Source organism: Megalobrama amblycephala, linkage group LG15 (assembly GCF_018812025.1).
Source record: "Megalobrama amblycephala isolate DHTTF-2021 linkage group LG15, ASM1881202v1, whole genome shotgun sequence".
NCBI classification, from domain to species: Eukaryota; Metazoa; Chordata; class Actinopteri; order Cypriniformes; family Xenocyprididae; genus Megalobrama; species Megalobrama amblycephala.
The window spans coordinates 35,992,708-36,011,097 of NC_063058.1; the positions used below are offsets into that span (position 1 = coordinate 35,992,708).

Sequence of the window (18,390 nt, forward strand, 5' to 3'; positions counted from 1 at the left end):
TTTAAAATTATTTATTTTTATTTATTCATTTATTTATTTTTAATTTGTTGTCCTTTAATATAATTCCTAGTTATGCTCAACCAGATGCGGAGGATTTTTCATCTTAAGTGATTTAACTACTACTCTTGGTTGTACAAAAACATATCCATGTTAGATAAGGAAACAACAGGTGGCGGTATTTGCTTATGCTGTGGAAAGCGCCAAATCATCCAAGAAAGAAGAAGACATTTGTTAAGCCGAGCTCTCATGTTGCTAGGAAACCGTTGTTGAGTAGTAGCAGCATGTGAAGCTACAAGCCACTTTATTTTCAGTTGAGGTGGTGTTAACGCGTTCACAAACAATGGTAAGCAAGTATTAAATAATAATGAAATCGTTTTTATGAAATCGTTCATCTATTGTCAGAAGAATTTTAACCATGGATAAATAAATAAATAAATAAATAAAGCCCAGTATCGCTGTTGTTGTGGTCCAAGGGTGAGACGCTAGCTCATCGGCTAATACAGAAGCCAAAGTCTGATCAAATATGTTTAGTGCAAATGGCATTTCCGCAAATTAAAATGTATCCCCTACAATATATTGATTCTGAGACGTTAATCCATTAATAGTATAACTATGTTTATAAAATACGGAAAATATAGAATTATACAGTAATGATCCAATACAAGAGACTTAAGCTTTATTGAACTTAACCTGTTTCTGTTCATATTCCAGCCGCCAAAGAGAAAATCTTCCAATAAGTCCCCAAAGGGCAAAACTCCAACAGTAGTGGATGGCTTGTCCACAGAGGAGATGTCCAAAGAGCAGGTCTGATTTTTTCGTATTTAGAGATGTTATTGTCTGCAATAATAATAATAATAATGTCCTAGTCGGTCAGTTCACCCTAATGAAAATAATAATACTAATTTTAAAAATAATGAAATCAAGCACACTTTGTTGATGGCAGCCATTATTTTTTATTTCATTTTTACCAATCTGCCTGAAACTCCAATCTACAAAACTGTAGTTGGAGGAGCACATTGTGCGTCTGCGAGAGGAGCTGGACAGAGAACGAGAGGAACGCAACTATTTTCAGCTAGAGAGGGACAAAATCCACACATTTTGGGAAATCACCAGAAGACATCTGGAAGAAAATAAGTGTGAGCTGAGAAACAGAGAGCGTGAACTGGAGGAGGCAGAGGAGCGCCACCAAGTGGAAATTAAGGTGCTGAAAGGAGTAATGTGGTGATGTCCAAGTAATTTTCCCCTAAATTAATTGCATGTGGGCTCATAATTAACACTATATCTGACATGAATCTGTTGTTGTTCAGGTTTACAAGCAGAAGGTCAAGCACTTATTGTATGAACAGCAGAACATGCTGTCTGAACTGAAGGCTGAAAGTGTCTCCAGTACCAAACAGCTGCAGAAGGAGCACGCTGTCCTCGAGAATCATCTGCAGAAGGACATGCGCAACTTGAAAGTTTACTTAAAAGAGCAGGAGCTGTCCAGTGAGAATGTACTCAAGAGCATTCATCTGGTATGTGCATGATTATAATATGATAAAATCAGGGTGCAAATTACACAGTGGCCTATATAAAATACACTTAGCTAATGAGATGATACATGAGAGTTTTTAACTAAGAAAAACCATATTTAAGAAATGACTAGAAAAATGGTCTTATTTGACTGAAAGTTACAAAATGCTAAACAATGCAGGTGCATTTTACTTATCATTTAAGTAATCTAGGGCTGTAACTAATGATTATTTTTATTAATCGAGTTATTTGTCAATTATTTTGACAATTAATTGAGTAATTGGATAATTTTTTTGTGGTAATAAAAATAGACCTAAATGAATACCCTTTAAAATGACTCAAAATACATATATAATAACAATGAGGCAATAATAATTGGTTTACATAGTATCAAAAGTAATTTTATGGTTTTATTGAACAACACTGTTAAAATAAATAATGTAATATACATAATATAAACAATCAAGGTATATACAGTGGGGATCGAAAGTTTGGGAACCCCTTTCAGAATCTGAAAATGTGAAAAATTTTAACAAAACAAGAGAGATCATACAAAATGTATGTTATTTTTTGTTTAGTACTGTCCTGAGTAAGATATTTTACATAAAAAGATGTTTACATATAGTCCTCAAGACAAAAAAAATAGCTGAATTTATTAAAATAACCCCGTTCAAAAGTTTGGGAACCCTTGGATCTTAATACTGTGTGTGGTTACCTGATGATCCATGACTGTTTTTATGTTTTGTGATGGTTGTTCATGAGTCTCTTGTTTGTTCTGAGCAGTTAAACTGAGCTCTGTTCTTCAGAAAAATCCTCCAGGTCCTGCAGATTCTTCAGTTTTCCAGCATCTTTTGGATATTTGAACCCTTTCCAGCAGTGACTGAATGATTTTGAGATCTGTCTTTTCACACTGAGGACAATTGAGGGACTCAAACACTACTATTAAAAAAGGTTTAAACGTTCACTGATGCTCCAGAAGGAAACACGATGCAATAAGATCTGGGGGGTGAAAACTTTTGAACAGGATGAAGATGTACACATTTTTCTTATTTTGTTGAAATATAATTTTTTTTTTCATTTAGCACTGCCCATCAGAAGCAACAGAAGATACTTGCATGTTTCCTAGAAGAAAAATTAAGTACAATTTACCTTGATATTTAAATTCAAAAAGTTTTCACCCCCTGGCTCTTAATGCATCGTGTTTCCTTCTGGAGCATCAGTGAATGTTTGAACCTTTTTTAATAGTTGTGTTTGAGTCCCTCAGTTGTCCTCAGTGTGAAAAGACAGATCTCAAAATCATACAGTCACTGCTGGAAATGGTTCAAATATGCAAAAGATGCTTGAAAACTGAAGAATTTGCAGGACCTGGAGGATTTTTCTGAAGAACAGAGCTCAGTTTAACTGCTCAGAACAAACAAGACACTCATGAACAACCATCACAAAACATAAAAACAGTCATGGATCATCAGGTAACCACACACAGTATTATGATCCAAGGGTTCCCAAACTTTTGAACAGGGTTATTTTAATAAATTCAGCTATTTTTTTGTCTTGTGGACTATATGTAAACATATTTTATGTAAAATAGCGTACTCAGGACAGTACTACACAAAAAATAACATGCATTTTGTATGATCTCTCTTGTTTTGTTAAAAATTTTCACATTTTCACAGATTCTGAAAGGGGTTCCCAAACTTTCGATCCTCACTGTACATTATGGCCCAGTTTCACAGACAAGGCTTAGCCTAAGCCAGGATTAGGCCTTAGTTAAATTAGGATATTTAAGTATCTTTTATAAATGTACACTAGAAAGAAACATTACTGGTGTGCATCTTAAGACAAAACAATGGCACTGACATATTTTAAGATATTTCAGTACAATTTGCTTTCAGTTAAAACAGCTCAAACATGCATTTTAGTCTAGGACTAGCGTAAGCCTTGTCTGTGAAACCGGGGGTATATATTATAACAAATGCCTGCAATTAATGTCACTTCAGTTCTGTTTTCCAAGTATGAATTATCATATGCAGTAAAAGACAGAACAAAATAATACCCGCATTGTGAAGGTTTTGCCACAAACTCGACTCGAGACTGCTTTTCAACTCAAAGAGAAATACCATCATGTTTTAATATCACAAGATTTCTTGGAAAAATAAGACCAACATAAATCGTGATTAAAGCAAAAATAATAAATGTCATGGATGAATATTTATTGAGTAGTCCAGTATTTTGTTGAGGGGGTTAAAATTAAATTTCACCTGAGATTTAGAGCCAAAAATATTGTTTTTCCAAAGTTTGCATGCCTGTAACGCAAGACGTATTAAAGATATCCTTTTAGATTCTGGTTCTTAACAAACCTTTCTTTTGGAATGTTTATTTTTAAGGCCCTACATGGTTCCATGTGCGAATTGTTAAACTTTACCCATTTTCAGTGGTCGAATACCAAATATGGATGACTTTTCAAACAGCTAATACTTCTTGGCCTGGTTTCACAGACAGGGCTTAGGGCTTAGCCAGGACTAGGCCTTAGTTCAATTAGGGCATTTAAGTAGCTTTTATAAACATTCCCTAGAAAAAAAAAAAAAAACATTACTGGTGTGCATCTTGAGACAAAACAATAACACTGGCATATTTTAAGATATGTCAGTATAAGTTGCTTTCAGTTGAAACAGCTCTGTGAAACCAGGGGATTGTATTTAAAAATAAATGTCTGAAAAACAAATAATGTTAAAACTAGATATGTATCTTTCCTTCTATCAAAATAACTGCATTGAACATACCAATTTTAACAATATTTCAGTACCAAAAATACACTGGAATGGCTAAGTTGAGGCACATTAACTTCCTTTCAGAGATTTTTAGTAAATTTCTGAAATACAAACGTGAAATAAAATTATTGAACCAGCAAAATAGCTATGTTTTCTATATTCTTAATAACAGGACTCTCAAAAATTAATGTAATTATATTGTTGTTTTTATGTGAATAAATAAAGGCACATTTCCACTTTTAACATTATTTGTTTTTCAGACATTCCTCTTTCAATACAGTAAGTAGCAGCCATATGCAAAGTCACCCACATTTGGTTTTCAACCATTGAAAATGGGTAAAGTTCAACAATTTGCTCATAGAGCCATTTTGACATCTCCATATCTCTGGGAATAAACTATATAGGGCCTTAAAAATTAACATACCCATAGAAAAGAATCAGAATCTAAAAGGATATTGAGTTATCTTTAACACTCTCAGGTCGGCGGTCACGCCGGCGTGATCACCGTGTTTTTTTTCTAACCAGTGTGAAAGAGACTCAAAATACTCCGTCAATGTTGCACATACAATTAAGAGCTATACACCATTTTAATCTGTAGAACATCTTCTTTTATTTGTGTACACTCAGAGTAAAAACAAAATGTTGTGCTTTTTGTAAAATAAAGAAAACTAACATGATGCGTGATCTCTCCTCTCCCTCTGAACGAAGTCCAATCTGATAGTTCTCAGAAAATGAACTGTAACTTAGTGAATACTAATCACAAAAAAATTAGACTTGTGTCTAAACAAACGTTGAAATGCCAGGTTTTAAATCGTGTAAGTCAAATCGAAAACAAACCTTCTGTGTTTATGTAATCTGTATGAAAAGAGAGCCATGTCAGAAGTCCGTGATTCAGCTCATTATCCGCTAATGCGGCCACGCCCACGGAGGGAGCGCTATTCAGACGCAAATTCAGTCAATACATGCATTCATCGTCTCAATCGTGTATTTATTGTCTTGAAAAGTGTTTCGAATAGCCATAGTTAGCGATCTCTGGTCTCTGTTAGTTCAGTTATTTCCTGGATTGCCTATTCTTCTTTAGCATTGGCATTTGTGGACTAAAAGTGCACAGAGCGCCCTCCGGCTGCAAGTAGCTATGAATTGAAAATACAGTATCCAGCGCTCATAGTAATGACAATAAATCCTGAATAAATATTACTCCTCTCTATAGAAAATTGACATAAACATGAGAATCCATCAATATTTCTCCAAATGTGCATGCTTTTAAGCTAAAAGCCTATATGAAATGCCATAGAGGTAACATAACTGTTCAGACACTTTGTATCATAGAAATGCATTATATTTTAAAGAATATAATAGAATACCATTATTTTAAATTGTAATAATATTTCACAGTATTGTTGTTTTTTCTGTATGTTTGATTTACATTATGATGAGCTTGAGACATGATCAACAGAGGGTTTTTTCACAGCCTACCTGACTGAAAGGCCTCATTATTTATGCAGGTCATTAGAGCTCTTTATCTGATTCTTTTGTCTTCTCAGGTGAGAATCATCCATTATTCATGATTATTCACGCCTCCACGCATACTGTGTTTCTTGACCAAAGATGTTTTAGAAAATTTAAATCTCTCTATTGTTTTATATGAAGGAGTAGGCAGCATAATTTTTACATAATTCTGAAGCAAAAACTCTACAACCTCCAATACCCAAAAGTCTTGTGAACACAGATTTAATATATATTTTTTGGCTTTATTTCAGTGACTTAAGTTTTTTGTTTTTTCAATAACCACGCATAAACGTTATTCCTTCAAAAATACAAACATGTATATTAGGGTTGTCACGATACCATAAAAATGTCTTACGATACTATACCAGCTGAAGTATTACGATACCAAGTAGTATCGCGATACCATGCAGTATACAAAATGAACCAAACTTTCATAAAAACATGAAAACAGACCAGATTTTTCTCTGAATACTTCATTAATGAGAATGAATAACAGGCTTTTATTACCATTCAAATGAATCAATGTAAACAAAATTCATCTTAGCACTGCACAGAAGCTGTATGAACTGACATTACGATGTAGCATTTATGCATTTACACTTCAATTACAATTGCATAAATAATGTTATGATATTAATGTTTCAAATATAAAAATTTGAATATAGAAATAAAAATGTTGGTGGAAAAAAATGATAGAATAGACCTACTTTTAGATGGTAAAAAATGATAGAATAGACCTACGTTTAGATGGGAGACTAAAGTCGCCAGTAGGTGGCAGCAAGTGTTAATGATTAAGTCAATGAATCATTCATACGATTCGTTCAAAACGGCTGATTCATTCAGGAACGAAGCAAATGACTGTCTTAATGAATGGATTAGTGAGTCAGTGACTCACACAATTTGTTCATAAACAGATTCATTTAGAAACGAAACAAAAACAGAGCTCTTGCTCGTGTCACGAACTATCAGGAGCATTTTTGCCAGCCTATCTTGAAATATCTAACCCTGACTGGAGAGCAGTATGTATATTAAAACATATAATACATTTATAATTATAAAATCACGATTGATATGATTGATAAGAACCGAGTGCAAACCCGCTATAGCTTATTGATGAATGGAATTGCATTTGTCTGAATCGTGTTCGCAAAGATGTTTCTAGAAACAAACTATTTAATCTTTTCCAGAAGTGGCCAAATGAGCAACGGAAAAACTGTGAGAATTCATTCTTATATAAAGATTTTATGATGTTAATTAAGTGAATTTCAGACCCTTTCTCCAGATAAAATGCACTGCGAATAACAACGTGCAAGTGCAACTTTATCTCATTGCAAAATTAACTGAAGCATCAGAAAACAATAAGGCGCTAATTCTACAGAGCATTTACTACACAGGGCACAGCAGACAGTCAACGGCAGTCTCTTGTAAAGTTTTTGCAGGCACGCATGTTCAATTGAAGTGTACCTGCCGCACATACAACATTCCTTATGGTACTGACGATACTACCGTTTAAAAAATACAATGGCATCGCAAGTATTTTGAAGCTTTAGTATCGCGATACTACTGTAGTACCGGTACACCGTGCAACCCTAATGTATATACATGTTCCTCACGTATTATTGTAGCCTAGTTTGTGCTGAATACAGTGTAATGACACTTTTTCCATTAATATGTTTATGAACAACTGAAAAAAGCACAAATGTCAGGGCATGTCAAAACTTCTCCAGGGCCCCAAAAATCCTCAGACCCCTGAGGATTAAAGCAACACTATGTAGATTTTTGACCTTAAAATAATGTCTCTAAAATTATTTCAGTGGTAGAACAACTCTTAACTGGACAAATTCTACTGCTGCTGCTACCTGAGCAGCCTCCTAGCGGCTACAACCACACTCTGCAAGTTTCGTGTTCGGTTCGGTACACACAGCCCCCGCCCATCCCCTGCCAGCGGAAGAGTGCGACCTGCTTTATGACATACGTCACATATTTTACCTGTAGCCTGGTTGGAGTTAGCCAACAGCTAATTATAAGAGGAAATGATAATATACAAGTCTCAAAACCATGCAGACAACATTTTATTATATTATACAAATTACATCCTTTGCAAACAATGCTACATACGAATTATGCAAGCAAAAAAAAAAAAAAAAAAAAACTAGGCTAACATACTACCGTTCTTTCTGTCATTGTACTTTTCAATTCTGGAGTAACAAAAGCAGGTTGTTTGATTAATGATACAGACAGCAGCAGGAATATTAGGCTGCTGTCACTTTAAGAGCGAATGCACTGATCCATGAATATACTGATACACATGCGTTTTCTTTACCAACTGTTTACGCTCACTTAAAGACCCCCTGTGGTGAAAGTCAAGTTTTTAATGTTGTTTATATGTCTATGTAGTGTTTTTAATATACTTTAAGACAAAATGTGCAAATTCAAAAGTTGGCACCATTGCTGAGTATTTTATGTTTGAAACTGCAGTAAACCAAAGACAGTCTAAAACCCACGGTTTGAAATAGGTGATGTTTGTGACGTCACAGACTACCTTGTAACCAATCACAACAACGTGCCGGCAGGCTTTAGCATATCATTAACTATGAGGTATATACCAGGTTATCCCGGTATATATTCTGTTGATATGAAAAATTGTGTAGATTTAGCAATATAGCGAGTCTATTACGATGTTATGATGAACTACAAACCCGATTCCCAAAAAGTTGGGACACTGTACAAATTGTGAATAAAAAAGGAATGCAATAATTTACAAATCTCATAAACTTATATTTTATTCACAATAGAATATAGATAACATATCAAATGTTGAAAGTGAGACATTTTGAAATGTCATGCCAAATATTGGCTCATTTTGGATTTCATGAGAGCTACACATTCCAAAAAAGTTGGGACAGGTAGCAATAAGAGGCCGGAAAAGTTAAATGTACATATAAGGAACAGCTGGAGGACCAATTTGCAACTTATTAGGTCAATTGGCAACATGATTGGGTATAAAAAGAGCCTCTCAGAGTGGCAGTGTCTCTCAGAAGTCAAGATGGGCAGAGGATCACCAATTCCCCCAGTGCTGCGGCGAAAAATAGTGGAGCAATATCAGAAAGGAGTTTCTCAGAGAAAAATTTTAAAGAGTTTGAAGTTATCATCATCTAAAGTGCATAATATCATCCAAAGATTCAGAGAATCTGGAACAATCTCTGTGCGTAAGGGTAAAGGCCGGAAAACCATACTGGATGCCCGTGATCTTCGGGCCCTTAGACGACACTGCATCACATACAGGAATGGTACTGTAATGGAAATCACAACATGGGCTCAGGAATACTTCCAGAAAACATTGTCGGTGAACACAATCCACCGTTGCCGGCTAAAACTCTATAGGTCAAAAAAGAAGCCATATCTAAACATGATCCAGAAGCGCAGGCGTTTTCTCTGGACCAAGGTTCATTTAAAATGGACTGTGGCAAAATGGAAAACTGTTCTGTGGTCAGACGAATCAAAATTTGAAGTTCTTTTTGGAAAACTGGGATGCCATGTCATCCGGACTAAAGAGGACAAGGACAACCCAAGTTGTTATCAGCGCTCAGTTCAGAAGCCTGCATCTCTGATGGTATGGGTTTGCATGAGTGCGTGTGGCATGGGCAGCTTACACATCTGGAAAGGCACCATCAATGCTGAAAGGTATATCCAAGTTCTAGAACAACATATGCTCCCATCCAGATGTCGTCTCTTTGAGGACAGACCTTGCATTTTCCAACATGACAATGCCAGACCACATACTGCATCAATTACAACATCATGGCTGCATAGAAGAAGGATCCAGGTACTGAAATTGCCAGCCTGCAGTCCAGATCTTTCACCCATAGAAAACATTTGGCGCATAATAAAGAGGAAGATGCGACAAAGAAGAGTTGAGCAACTAGAAGCCTGTATTAGACAAGAATGGGACAACATTCCTATTCCTAAACTTGAGCAACTTGTCTCCTCAGTCCCCAGACGTTTGCAGACTGTTATAAAAAGAAGAGGGGATGCCACACAGTGGTAAACATAGCCTTGTCCCAACTTTTTTGAGATGTGTTGATGCCATGAAATGTAAAATCAACTTATTTTTCCCTTAAAATGATACATTTTCTCAGTTTAAACATTTGATATGTCATCTATGTTGTATTCTGAATAAAATATTGAAATTTGAAACTTCCACATCATTGCATTCTGTTTTTATTCACAATTTGTACAATGTCCCAACTTTTTTGGAATCGGGTTTGTATATGCCTTTCTCCACTGACGTTATGAGTTGTTCAGAGTGTTTGTAAGGATACTGATTGTTAAGGCAGGAACACACCAAGCCAACTGTGGGACGTCAGGCAGTTTTTGTTCGTCGGCCGACCATCGGTGGAAGTTGGTCCTCGTCAGCTTTTTTTCAGCCGATTCGAAATGTTGAATCGGCGTCGGAGCTCGTCAGTCCGTCGGGCCGTCTGATCATTGTGATTGGCTGTTCAGCTACTGCCACCTGCTGGTTCGGAAAGGCATTTAAGGCAGGATAAGGCACGGGCGCCTGCAGGATTTTATCTGAATTTTTTAAATCTTATAACTCCTAAAAGCAACGAAATTGTCAAACATCCATTTGGCGCATGTTCACAGAGGAAAACGGCTGCTTGTTCTCTCGATACTGTCTGTTTTATTGAGTAATCGCTTCAGGTGATTCAGTGAGAGAGCAGTCCAAACGTTTTGCAAAGGCTTTTTACCAATTCATATTTTAAAACACAATTTAAGCTTCAGAAAATATGAGCAGTTCAGTTGCACAGCTGTTAAACTGAATATACGTGTCACAGACACGCCAGGCTCCAGCACCATCCAATCGCAGTGCACTCCCTCACCAGAGTACTGATCACACACACCTGCGTGAGTCGAACACTCACCACCAATCCACCAGCGAGCACTTCTGTCAACAACAACACCACTTCTTCATCTCCAGTTCACGCCAGTCCCATCGCCAAACCGGCGCCCTTCTCTGGTTCGGCGGAGGAATGCAGTGGATTCCTCCTGCAATGCTCGCTGGTCCTGGAGATGCAACCGCACTCATACCCCACAGAACAATCCAAGGTAGTGTTTATCATTTTACAGTTACAAGGTAAAGCGCTGGACCCAAAATAATCCTGTTATCCAGTCATATTCCAGCTTTGTCAACCACTTCAGAGAAGTTTTCGGAAGACCGACCTGGGATTCGTCTGTTGGTGAGAAACTTTACAATTTAAAGCAAGGCAGAATGACTGTGAATGAATATGCTCTTAAGTTCAGAGCTCTTGCTGCCATGAGTGGATGGAACGAGCAAGCTTTACTGACTACATATCGTCAAGGATTGGATCCTCGAGTGTGGTTGCATCTCGCTGCATACGAGGACACCATCGGGCTTGAACGCTTCATACAACTCTCCATCCGCTTTGCCACTCGTATGCAGTCGTGTCTCGAAGAGCACCAGAGCCAACCTCAGCTCAACACCTCCCTCTGCCGACCAGAATCCGTCAGCCCTCCAAAACCAGCCCACGTATCCATGCAACTTGATTCTACTTGTCTGACAGTAACTGAACGGCAGAGAAGGCTGACCCAGAATCTGTGCTTATATTGTGGATCTCCGGGGCATGTCATCTCCACATGCCCAATACGTCCTCCTCGTTCCATGGTGAGTGCCATCTTTCCTTCCATAAATAAGATGAAGCCACTCACCACTGTCGTAAAACTTACTGCTGCTGATGTTTCCATTCCAGTCAACGCACTCCTCGATTCTGGGTCAGCAGGCAACTTCATCTCTGGCTCCCTCTGCCGTCAGCTCAACCTCAAGACCAAGGCAACGCCGTCTACCTACCAGATCCACTCAATAACTGGAAAGCCCCTCAGTAGGAGACAAGTTCGCCGTAGTGTCGGTCCACTTCAACTACAAACTGGTATACTTCATGTGGAGAAGATCCATCTGCTGGTTCTGGAGGAATCCACCGCTGACGTGATCCTAGGGTGCCCGTGGTTGGAGCAGCACAATCCTGTCATCTCCTGGAGAACTGATGAAATCCTGAAGTGGGGCGACACTTGTTTCATGGACTGTTTTTCAGAGTTTCCAGTTCCATCAACTCCGCGTCCTGAACACCTCTCTGTCTGTGCAACTTCCATTGAGAGTCCGATTGAAAAACATTCAGTAGATATACCATCGTGTTACGTCTCCTTTAGTGATGTTTTCTGCCCTAAGAGAGCCTCCAAGCTGCCTCCACACCGGCCATGGGACTGCGCCATCGATCTGCTTCTGGGTGAGTCAGTGCCAAGGGGAAAAAATCCCGGAGGAGAAGGCCATGGAAGAGTACATCGAGGAGGCTCTGGCTCAAGGCTACATCCATCCATCAACTTCCCCTGCTGCTTCAAGCTGCTTCTTCGTGGCAAAAAAGGACGGAGGCTTGCGGCCATGTATTGACTACCGGTCTCTCAACAACATCACCGTCAAGTTCAGGTATCCCCTTCCTCTCGTCCCAGCGTCCCTGGAACATCTCCGTGGTGCCACTGTCTTCACCAAGTTGGACCTCTGCAGTGCGTATAACCTCATCCGGATACGTGAGGGGAACGAGTGGAAGACCGCCTTTGTGACACCTACTGGACACTACGAGTACCTCGTGATGCCGTATGGCCTGGTCAACACCCCCTCCGTATTACAGGACTTCATACATGAGGTGCTCCAGGAGTTTCTCCACAAGTTCGTCTTGGTCTACATCGATGATATCCTGATTTACCCTGAAGCATGGCCGAACATCGCCACCACGTTGCGGAGGTCCTGAAATGCCTGAGGGAGTTCTAGCTCTACCTGAAAGCGAAATTACATCCAAGATTCATCCAAGATTACAGCTCCAAGACCAGCCCACTTACAAGCCTCCTCCGACATAAGCCCAAGTCTCTGTCCTGGACACCAGCTGCCACGAAAGCCTTCAACACCCTTAAGGAAGTCTTTACTACCTCTCCTCTCCTAGTCCATCCCAATCCCAACAGGCCATTCGTTGTGGAGGTCGACGCCTCCACCACAGGAGTAGGAGCGGTACTTTTACAGCAGCAGGGGAATCCCAGCAGACTTCATCCATGTGCCTTCTCCCGCAAGCTCAACCCGGTGGAGGTAAATTATGACATCGGCAACAGAGAACTTCGTGCCATCAAGTTGGCACTTGAAGAGTGAAGGCATTGGAGGGAGCAAGACACCTGTTTCTGGTACTCACTGACCACAAGAAACTGGAGTATCTGCGAGTGGCCAAGAGACTTAACGCCAGACCTGGCGATCTCCTATCGACCTGGATCCAGAAACGTCAAGGCGGATGCCTTATCATGTTTGTACACCCCTGAGGAAAGCTCTGAAGAGCCTGAAGCCATTCTTCCAGAGAAACTCATCGTCAGCCCCATCACCTGGTCAGCGGAGACCATGCCCTCCTCCAATGCCTCCGCCAATACTCCGCCGGGTTGCCCGCCAGGCTTGCAGTACATTGACAGGACACGGCGCACTCCACTCATCCACTCTGCTCACACCTCACTAGGCACTGGCCACCCGGGGGTCAATGAAACCCTCTCGTTGCTAAAAGAACGCTTCTGGTGGCCCAACATGGCATCCAATGTCAGAAGGTACATGCAGGGATGTAAGGAATGTGCCATCTCGATGAGTCCACGTCATCTACCATCTGGCAAGCTCCTTCCTCTGCCCTTTCCCAACTGACCATGGTCACACCTAGGGGTGGATTTCATCACTGACCTGCCAGCTTCTAAAGACTGTACCTGTATCTTTGTGGTTGTTGATAGGTTTTCTAAATCCTGTCGTTTGATTCCTTTAAAGGGACTGCCTACTGCCATGGAGACTGTGGAGCTCATGTTCAACCACATATTCTGATACTTTGGCATTCCACAGGACATCGTGTCGACAGAGGACCTCAATTCATCTCTCGGGTCTGGAGAGCCTTCTTCTCACTCCTAGGTGTGACCGCCAGCCTATCATCGGGATACCATCCGCAGTCGCAGACGGAGAGGAAGATTCAAGAGATCGGTCGCTTCCTTCGTACCTTCTGTCACGGCCACCAGGACTCTTGGAACCAGTATGCCGGCCGAGTACGCACAAAACTCCCTGCGACAACCATCTACCGGACTCACACCATTCCAGTGCGTGCTCGTTTACCAACCCCCACTGTTCCCCTGGTCAGGGAAACCCTTGGACGTACCATCTGTCGACTACTGGTTCCGAGAGAGCAAAAGGGTCTGGGACTCAGCCCATCATCAACTACAACGTGCTCTACGTAGATGCCAGGACAGAAGGTCAACCAGTCAACCAGGACAGAAGGTCTGGCTGTCAACCAGAGACATCCTGCTTCTACCATGCCGTAAGCTGAGTCCCAGGTTCATTGGCCCATTCACCATCACGGAGCAGATCACAAACTTCAACTTACTCCTGAGTATCGCATTCACCCCACATTCCATGTGTCACTCCTGAAACTTCACCACCCTTCTGTTCCTCTCTCCACAGAGCCTGGCGTAGCCGCAGCCGAGCCCCCCCTTCCATTCATCCTGGATGACGGTGCTGCCTACGAGGTTCGTGAAATCTTGGACTCCCGGCGCCGTGGTGGTCAGCTCGAGTACCTTGTGAACTGGGAAGGTTATGGTCCCGAGGAACGCTCATGGGTTCCACGCAATGACATGCTTGACCCAAACCTGCTGGACACCTTCTACGCTGCTCATCCCAACAGACCTGCCCCTCGTGGAAGAGGACAACCACTACGACGTCGGGGTCCTCAGCCCTCAAGAGCGGGCCATGGAGGGGTGGGGTACTGTCACAGACACGCCAGGCTCCAGCACCATCCAATCGCAGCGCACTCCCTCACCAGAGTACTGATCACACACACCTGCACCTCATCAGCACTCTAATCCAGTGGTTCTCAAACCTGTCCTCTGGACCCCCCACCACTGCACATTTTGCATTTCTCCCTCATCTAACACACCCAATTCAACTCTTGCAGTCTCTACTAATTAGCTGATGACTTGAATCAGGTGTGTTAGATGAGGGTGACATGCAAAATGTGCAGTGGTGGGGGGTCCCCAGGACAGGTTTGAGAACCACTGCTCTAATCAACTGGCACAAAAAAGACACTCACACACACGTTCACCGTCCAGTCTCGTTCGCATCAAGGACTTACCTCCATGCTTACCTCAAGGACTTCCAGTGTTATACTTACCTGTCTCCAGCGTTTCCAAGATACCTCCTGTGTTCACCGTGTGTGTGTGTGTATTCACTCTACAACTCTACAGCGTCTCACTCTACAACTGCTACTTGGATCTTCACTCTGCAAAACACAAAGGACAGTATCACTACTCATTCACTCATCATTCACTTATACGACTTCAGTTTGAATCACCTGTGTTCACGATTCACTCTGCTTGTGTCAATAAACAACCTTACCTGTGATCTTCCGTCTCCGACTTGTCTGTATTGTAACAATATGAAACGAAGCAAGCTTTTTTTTCTTAAATATCCACAACACAAACAACAAATTGCTCATCACTATAGCAACAGTATACTCTTTACTAGAATATTCACCGAGACGGTCATTTTGACATAATATTGTCTGTATTTGTCAGTTCAAGCACAAGAAGTGAAAGAGAACTCACTCTCGGTGTGCATGCTACGGATGTGTGCGCACAGGAAACTTCTCACACAGCGCTTAAGATCCAAAATAATTTCTCTTTTGCATCTGTTTGCACTTGAATGCTTAAAATTGCACGGCTTAAAACATGTGCAACTGATAACGTTTTGTGACAATTCAGCACTGCCCTGATCGGGACAGTGACAGTTCCATCTTTCACACTGGCCATGGGCCATCGGACAGTCCTTATTATTAGCTATGTTCCAGTTCAGAGGCTTCATCCTTCGAAGTCCGCATTCGAAGGCCGATTGCATCAAGCGATAAAGGCTGCGATAAAGGCTGTCCCAATTCGAAGGGTCCAGAAATGGACCATGGTGAACATATTTAGAAAGTTTGTAAACCCTGTTTTTTTTTTTTTTTTCCCCAGACAGTTTAATATAATTTAAAAAAAAGTCCAGTACAAACATTACTGGCACTTATCAATGGCAGCTAGCACAGTTGCCACAAGAACATTCCTCTGTAGGCTAGACTATCCCATTTAACAAAGCTCGGTCCGACCTTCGCTGCCTTCGAAGGATGCAGCCTCTGAAGTCCATATCCTTCAAAAGATGGAGCCTCTGATTTGGAACACAGGTATTGTCGAGCCGTGGTGAGTTTAAACGAGAATGCACACATTGGCGCCAGTAATGCATAGATGGACATTGCATGAAGATGTGGAGATTGTCGAAATAAGGATGTGTTTTAAAAAATATTTATAAAGGTATCTTTTTTTTTTTCTTTTTTTTTTTTTTACACATTGCATTAATACATCATATTGTTAGTCATTTAATCAATGTATCGATCTATATCAATGTATTTTTACTAGTGCTGGGCAACGATAAAAAATTTTAATCGCATGATTTTTCTGCAATTAATCGCATTATGCGCAAAATTCAATAATGAATTCAAAAGTTGTGTATTGCGCATTTTTATTTTAAAAGTACTGCTATATGAACAAAAGTGCAGTTACATTTGATTTGCAAACATAAATAAGGTGCTTTTTTACAGCAGTATTCCCTTAAATACTGTTAAAATGCAGTTAAAATATTTCTTGTTAATCTCATCTTAATCATTAACAATCAAATTAAATATAAAACCAAAGCTATTTGCCACTGCCAGTTCATTACCGTTTTGTCTAGTTTGTTATAGGAAAACAAGTTATGCTCAGATTCCAGAGCCTCGATCATAAAATGATAACACAGTATATCCGTGGGGCATTAAAAAGCATTAAATTTTATTCCTACAGACATTGAAATTTTTTTTAGATAGTTTTAAAGGAAAATAATACCATTTTATATTGAATATAGCCTTCATAATTAATAACTGATTTGCTGTCGTAAAATATGTACATTGGTGTGATACATACGCGGAACCAGTTTGGCAATTGCCTCTGGCCCGTGCAAAATTGCCGTAATGCCGTTTTGGATAGCGGTGGGCTGGCACCTGGAGACGGAAGGCTGCATAAGTGTTGCCAACTTAGCGACTTTTCAGACCCCTTTTGTGACTTTTTTCCAAGAAAGCGCATTGTGACGAATATACTTGTTAACCTGATCTAGCTTCCGAGACTCCCCGGTACACAAGCACGAGGTCTTGCTTTCCCGCCGCAGGCATACCTGCATCTGCTCTGTTCAGTGAGTGGTTGAGAGGAGTAGCGCATTCAGTTGAGGATGCCAGAGAACAAATAAAATACATACTATTGCTTCTAACAACCTGAGTGATTTTACATGTACATATAGCCAAAATTACAGCAACTTCATCTTATGTGAATGGTGATTTTGTCAGACAACATCTCGATTATAAATCAGGATTTAGCACTGGCTTAACATGTCAGGGATCAACACTAACGCTTGTCAATTAGTCCGGGATAAGTGTATTTTTTGAAGGGGCAAGTGAAAGAAAATTTTACTTGCCCGGCTGGACAAGGACCTGATTAAAACGTCAGTACCAAAAAAAAAAAAAAAACAGGGGAATGACTTATTTTATTACATTTAGTGTAAGTGCCGATAGATAGTGGATAATAATAGTCTGTATAATGTACTGACAGTGACAAGGTTGCGCTGTTTAGGCTCGCGCAGCATCTCAAGGAGAAATGGAAACATGAGCGAAGCACACACAAAAAGAAACTCAGTTAAACACTGCGGTAACAATTCAAAATGTGAAGTTTTTATAACTTGATACAGGTAAGCAAAATCACACGACCATGACTGCTGTTTTCCTAAATAGGCATCACAATTAAAAATGTAACACTGATTTCATACAACTGTTCAGTTAACAAATAGTTATTGAGTCACTTTCATTTTAGAAGGAACATTGACTGTTTTTGTTCTATTTTAGCAGCAAAAATAGTTTCAAACAAAGATCACAGCAGAACCATAGCGTAGCAACACTCAGCCTTGTTTTCATTACTGAATGATTAAGCGTTTTGAATGAATCGGTTGAGTCAAAGATTAAATGACCCATTAATAAACAACTGCCTCATTCTTGAATGAATCAGCCATTGGAATGAACCTTTTAAAAGAATGACTCAATTATTAAGACGATTACTTGACACCACCTACTGGTGGTTTAGTTTAATTTTTAAAAGTATCATTTCACCCCCCAACATTTCTTACAATCCCATAACATTATTTAATGCAGGTGTAATTTTTTTATTGTAAATTTGTAAATTATTTAATTTGATTGGTAACAGCCCTTAGTGTCTTATTCTAATTAAATTTATTGATTGAATTTAAGAATTTAAAATGAAAGATGAATCATACATTTTACACGAATCGTACAAGTGAATGAAAAGGCTTAATGTCGAGACGTGTATGTAGTCTTAATGGGCCGCGTTTCAGTCACCATTTCATATTGTCTGACAACAAAAACAGAAAAAATATATAGATTAAACAATTTTATTTTGGAATTTGGCTGTA

At 39.9% G+C, this 18,390-nt stretch overlaps 1 protein-coding gene across 3 annotated transcripts in view; it reads left to right on the top strand.

The window, feature by feature from the left end:
* Positions 1 to 182: 182 nt before the first annotated feature.
* The window catches only part of gas8 (growth arrest-specific 8), a 105,652-nt gene continuing 87,444 nt past the window's right edge, over positions 183 to 18,390 (top strand). For 2 of the 3 annotated variants that reach the window (XM_048158097.1, XM_048158098.1), the window contains exons 1-4: positions 183 to 343; positions 712 to 804; positions 1,004 to 1,201; positions 1,308 to 1,514. In XM_048158097.1, the coding sequence (XP_048014054.1) occupies positions 341 to 343; positions 712 to 804; positions 1,004 to 1,201; positions 1,308 to 1,514 (501 nt within the window). In that variant the 5' untranslated portion in view covers positions 183 to 340. Of the gene's footprint in view, positions 344 to 711; positions 805 to 1,003; positions 1,202 to 1,307; positions 1,515 to 18,390 lie in introns of those variants that run through there. The other variant, XM_048158100.1, reaches the window with a different exon arrangement.